At 35.2% G+C, this 6,634-nt stretch overlaps 1 protein-coding gene across 1 annotated transcript; it reads left to right on the top strand.

Moving 5' to 3' along the window:
• Window positions 1-226: 226 nt before the first annotated feature.
• On the top strand, window positions 227-6,610 carry SLC16A7 (solute carrier family 16 member 7; the record flags this gene model as incomplete). The annotated part of the gene is made up of 2 exons (XM_023725665.1): window positions 227-1,064; window positions 5,016-6,610. Coding segments are annotated over 2 exons (1,110 nt in total), but the record flags the coding sequence as incomplete, so codon positions are not given.
• Window positions 6,611-6,634: the final 24 nt, after the last annotated feature.

The following is a 6,634-nucleotide window of genomic DNA, read 5'->3' as shown; positions in this document are numbered from 1 at the left end:
AACATCAGTAGAAGTTCTTAGTTTTATTTCTGTGGTTTAAAATGAAATTAACATTAAGCTGCCATATCAAGTGTCCAGTTATGAGAAACTTTTTGTTTTTGTGTAATTCCATTTATGTTTATAATCATCACAAATTACTACCTGCTGTTGCGTTTGTAGTTCAGGCTGACCACCTGCGTGTCTTTTGTGAGTGGCATAATGTGTTTGTGTTTTATTTTGTTTTTCTCTTGTTTTGTTCTTTTTAGGTATAGGTTTAGCCTTCAATCTGCAACCGGCCTTAACAATAATTGGAAAATACTTCTATAAGAAACGACCCATGGCGAATGGATTGGCCATGGCGGGAAGTCCTGTCTTCTTAAGTACATTGGCCCCTTTCAATCAGTTTCTTTTTAATAATTATGGCTGGAAAGGAAGCTTCTTGATTTTGGGAGCAATATTTTTGCATGCCTGTGTGGCTGGGTCCCTCATGCGACCCATTGGACCCAAACAAACTAAAAGCAAGTCTAAAAATAAGACTGACATGAGAGTGGATGAATCAGGTGTGAAAGAAAGCCGTGAGAGGAAATCAATTTGGGAAAGAATAAACAAATATTTAGATTTCTCCCTTTTTAAGCATAGGGGCTTTCTTATATACCTGTCTGGCAACGTTATTATGTTTCTAGGATTTTTTGCCCCCATTATATTCTTGGCTCCATATGCTAAGGACAAGGGAATTGATGAGTATTCTGCAGCTCTTTTGCTGTCTGTTATGGCTTTTACTGATATGTTTGCTAGGCCTTCTGTAGGATTAATTGCAAACTCTAAACTTATCCGACCCCGAATCCAGTACTTCTTCAGTTTTGCAATCATGTTCAACGGAATCTGTCATCTTCTGTGCCCACTGGCAGAAGACTACACAAGCCTGGTGGTGTATGCTATATTCTTTGGCCTTGGATTTGGGAGCGTTAGCGCTGTCCTCTTTGAAACTCTCATGGACCTTGTTGGTGCTGTGAGGTTTTCCAGTGCTGTGGGACTCGTCACAGTTGTGGAGTGTTGCCCCGTTCTACTTGGCCCTCCTCTTGCTGGTAAGAATATTTCTCATCGAGGAAAGCAAAAAAGCATGCAGTTAATATTCATTAGCTGAGAGAATATTCTTTGCAGTGAACAATAAGGTTCGTAATAATAAAATACTAATAGCTTGAATGACTATGGGGTTGTTAATTTTAGGTTTTATTATTTGTTTTAAAATTTCATAATTAGTTGACTTTAGACCTATATTTACTTCAGAGTCTGAACCTTTGATTTGAAGAATATAAGTGAGACTGATACTTAGTATTATATATTTTTCAGGATTTTTATCCACAGCAATTGTTTTGTGCTTTTAAAATGTATCATTAAGAATAAAATGTCATTTTTCCTTTATCTATGGTGAAAAGATTTCTCTTCTACTTATATTAAAATAAATCTAAAATAATGCCTCTCAAATGTTTGTAATTAATGTGCGGATAACATCATATTCCTGTGCCTAAGGAACACTTTCTAATATTACAGACGTGAGTACGTGTGTGTGTATGTGTGTGTGTTGTTGTTGTTAGTTGCCATTGAGGCTATTTGTTTAATATCACTGATATAAATATACATCTTATGTATATATGTTGTTGTTGTGAGTTGCCATAGAGGCAGTTTTGACTCATGACGACCCCAAGTGTGCAGAGGAATACTGCACTCCATAGGGTTTTCAAGGCTGTGACTTTGGGGAAGCAGATCACCAGGCCTTACTTCCCAAGCATCTCTGGGTGGTCTGAACTCCAACCTTTCGGTTAGTAGTCCAGAACTTAACCATTTGTGCCACTCAGGATATTTCTATCTCTCTCTCTCTCTCTCTATATATATATATGTGTGTGTGTGTACATATATATACATATATATGTATAGAATATACAAGGATGAAGGAAAATGCATTCAAGACTATTTTTATTATACTTATATTCCCTACTTACGGATTGTAAAGATTACCTTTAGATTTTAAGATCTAAAATATTTTCAAAAGATGCCTATAAACGTGTCTTTGCTAAATTACCCAATCAGAAGACTAAGGAGATATTTAGGATCCCACCAAAGAAGACCCTCACAAATTGAAAACAATTTTGTAAAAGAATGTAATCGAGTATTAAAAAAAAAAAAAGCTGTCATCACAGATGCATTAGATTCTTGTCAACTTCCTTATGGTTATTTGATAGTTTTATTTTGAATTACAATTGTGAATGCTTTTACAAGTAAATTCTTCTGGTTAGATAGAGTTATATTATCTGAACCTATGATTTTAAGACTCATATGTAATGCATTTTTGAAGTTCAGACTTTGTTTAGTCTTAGACTTTGAATGTCATAGATAGTAATATATTTTTTTGTGGGCCAGTCTTTTCCAGCAATTACCATACATCCATTTGGTTAATACTGGACTTAAGTATTCATCTAGACTCTTGGCCTGCCCCCTAGTGGTCAGAGTAACAGCCAGACTAAATGTAAATTTTTATGTACTGTATTTAGTCAGGAAACCTTGGGGGGTATAGTGGTTAAGTGCTACAGCTGCTAACCAAAAGGTTGGCAGTTTGAATCCACCAGGCGCTCCTTGGAAACTCTATGGGGCAGTTCTACTCTGCCCTATAGGGTCGCTGTTAGTTGGAATCTACTCGTCAGCCATGGTTCCCCCCACCCCCTGTGGCAGGTATTTAGTCAGTGTTTAAACTGTTTTCTACTTGACATCAGGCAAGTGGAAAAATCCATGCTTGTTAATCCTTAATGCCAACATTAAAGTTTTGTCTTCAGCTTTTTCACTTGATGAGGAATACATCAAATCTGCCTCGAAGACCTTGGTGATGTGGTAGTTGCGTTTTCTGTCTGCCAGGGCTGTCCTCTGTATATCTGTCGTTATGGCTCTACCATGCCAACAGAAACAGTTATCAGAGTGAAAACCAGTAGATCGTATACTTATCAGCCAGTTGACTTTGTTATGTAAGGTAACGACAACTGGCCTGTTTTTCATGCAGAGTTATTTTGACCAGATGAGTTTTAGAGTCTGTTTTAGTTGCAACAAAAATTTTTAAATATCAACAGAGGAAATTCTATTTCACTATCTATGGTGGGAGAAAAAATTTAAATCAGTTCAACAGACTTAGAGATAAGGCACAAAGGAATGAAATGAAGGGATCTGATTTGGCCAATCCTACCTGTGCTGAGAGCCTGCATTAATAATATTTTTTGTATCAATTTTAGTATCTTTGATTGCTTATTATGTTGATATTGCCAAACAGTTGTGCCACTGGTCACAATAAAACCAAACCCGTTGCCACTGAGTCGATTCTGACTCATAGTGACCCTATAGAACAGAGTAGGACTGCTCCACAGAATTTCCAAGAAGTGGCTGGTGGATTCAAAATGCCGACCTTTTGGTTAGCAGCCAATTTCTTAACCACTGTGCCACACTGGTAGCAATGCAGCAATTAATTTGGGCCTCATTGTTGAAGCTCTTAGACTATAACCATAATATATCCATTTTTCCACCCTATTTCTGCTTCCGATACTCCTTCACCTTTAGCCTTGTCTCTATAACATTTGATTACTGCTAGAAAATGTCTCATGTATAATAGGTACATAATATTTTGAAATGAATGGATATTATTGCTATTAATTCTAACACAGTTGCAGCTACTGCTGCTATTTTAATTACTAGAGCAGTGAAAGGTAGGGAATGTGTGATTTTTATTTTTATATTTTTTGCAGCCCAAACTTTCACTACTCCACTCACAAAGAGCTGAAACTTTAGTTCTTGGTGATGCTAAAAAATTCCGTAAACATTTAGAGAGTATACTGATATTGCAGCCTAAAGTGATATTAACTCTGATGAATTCATGGACCTAATTTTTATTATTATTATTATTTAGTAGTGTAATGAGCATTGTATGAATATAAATATTTGACTATTTTTAGACTGGAAAATTAAATTATGCAATTTTTATTATGTGCATGTATGTTTCATACTTATTCAAATAAGCGTATTCCACCATTTACCTACATAAAACAGGAAACTGTTCAAATAGAAAATTTAGCAAGTAGCTAACTTTAATACTGGGCCCGTTTTCCTAGAGATGCTGACTAAACAGACTGGCTTGAAAGGCCTATATCAGAATGACCTGGAATGCACATGATAATATAGATCTGTGTATTGTACACTAACTTTTGTTGTTAAGAATTATTAAGAATTTGATGCCTGCATAAACAATATGGTCGCAATTATCAAATGGAACAGAGTTTGTTCCTGATTAGTTTGGCCTTGATAATTTAGACTCAGATAAAGTAAAAAAAAAAAAAAAAAAAACTGTGATTAGCCTAAAAAGTGGCATGGCCCTTAACCAAAACGTTGGGTGAAGCTATTTTGCAGAATACTTAAGAATGTGAAATTCAGACAGACGTGGGCTGGAATACAGATTCTGCCACTCACTGGCTATGCATCCATGGTCTAACTATGTCATAATACTCTTGTAAATATTAAGTGAGATATTACAAATAATATGCTTCGCTTAGTGCTGGGCATAAAGTTTTTAATAAATATTAGCCACTGTTAGGGCCTTACGAAAGACTCTGCATCTCTCCTAAAGAATGGAACTTTTCTCTCGTATTGAAGAGAAGAAGGAGCATGGAAAGGGTAAAGCGATTCCCATGTGTAGAACAACATACCTCGCATGTGTATATATTTATGCATATAAATGCAAACACATATATACCTAATATATCTGGATTACATATTTTTATTGGGGGAACTATTTTCTAATAAATTTAATCTACTAGTAATATATTGCCGTAAACTCCTATACATGCCTTTACTATGCATACGTTGAAGTCAAAATCTAGAATATTTTTGCCTTTGCTCAAAGTCTCATTTAATATTACTTTAAGTAAGAAATCGTTATACATTGTGTCTGGGAAAGAATTTGAACATTTTTATCATTTTTTATTATTGTGTTCTTTGTCTCTTAGGTAAACTGGTGGATAAAACTCGAGAATACAAATACATGTATATGGCCTGTGGAGCTATCGTGGTCTTCTCAAGCATATGGTTGCTCATTGGCAATGCTATAAACTATAGATTGCTTGACAAGGAAAAGAAGTTGGAAGAAGCAAGGAAGAAGCAAATACATACAACTGAGTCCAAAGAATCTGAACCCTTGAACAAATTGAATTCTCCTGACGTTAATGTCAAAATTTCGGAAGCACAGGCTACTGCCTCAGAAAGAGAAACTAACATTTAACAAGAATTAAACATCTCTGAATTCAGTGATGATTCTTAGGAGTATTTTTTTTCAAAATATGGAAAGGTTGTTTTTTAGTTGAAATGAGGAGTTCCAATTAAGGAAGTAGATGAAATGTTCTACAATAGCAAATTTTACATGTATTTATTATTTAAGATGTATTTACTTGGGCAGATAAGTTTTGAGATTATGCATGTAAGGAATCCATGCAATGAACTTAACTTCCATACATGACTCTGGGTGTTATGGTTAAAATACTAATTTTAAAGTCTTCCAGTGACAGATAGTCTTGGTCATAGGTAGAGAGATCTGAATCTAAAACCTCTGATTTAAGTAGTTACCTAGTTGGAGACAAGAAGTTTAATTCCATAAGATGATTCTCTCTACGTTTCATTTTTTATTTGGTATTAAAGTATATACTCAAATTGTGCATACATGCACACAGAGTATCTGGAGAACAAAAGACAAGTATGTCCAAAAAGAATATTTTCATGGTAATTTTTTTTAAGTAAAAAAAAATCCCTGGCAACTAAAGAAATGTATTGTATCTGCCGATTACTTTACAATGTGGGGTTTAAAGATAAGTACATGGGTGAAAATGAGGGTAGTCTTAATTAGAAAATGCAGTTGACTAAGTGTTGGCACATATAAAACAAATTTGATAGAGAACAGAGGAGGGAAAAAAAACCTCCATTTTAAACCATTGTTTCTGAGTACTATTAGCTTGATTAATCTGTGCACAGGATTTTCTTTGAGGGGTATCGTTAGTACCTGGAGCTAGTGCACAGAACTCTCAAATAATTTAAGGAATCTTATCTAATATGTAAATCGAACTAAAAGCCTAAATGACTCCTAGTAATGAGCTGTGTCCATCGATTTTAAAACAAATTTAGTTTGTAATCCAGAAGGAAACAATTGGGAATTTCTTTTAATCAGACCTCCATCCAGACTCAATGTCCTACTGAAACATTAAAGTGGAATAAACCAGAATCCTGGTTTACATGTATACAAATAGACTGAATTCTAATTTTTCCAACGCATGAGGTGATCAAGAGGGTTACTGTTATGAGTAATCCATCTGAGTAAAGCTGATTAATACTGGGAGTTACTTTTAATGATCTCTGCAAGCTCTGTCAGCTCCCTCCCCTCCACAGAATGCAAAAGCAAAAAACAAACCACAAACAGGCCTTTTATTCAAGCACTAATAATGCCTCATATTATAGGAATGGTAGCACGTGAAAATTCTGCCCTCTACTGATTAAACTTTCTGCTGCCTGTGAGTATCTGAACTAGCGAGCTGTTAAAGAAGGCGTTTAGCCATGTAGACTGTTATGACTTGGAAATGTA

The sequence above is a fragment of the Trichechus manatus genome, unplaced genomic scaffold, assembly GCF_000243295.1.
Source record: "Trichechus manatus latirostris isolate Lorelei unplaced genomic scaffold, TriManLat1.0 scaffold00346, whole genome shotgun sequence".
Lineage (NCBI taxonomy): Eukaryota > Metazoa > Chordata > Mammalia > Sirenia > Trichechidae > Trichechus > Trichechus manatus.
This window is presented reverse-complemented; position numbering and strand designations above follow the sequence as displayed.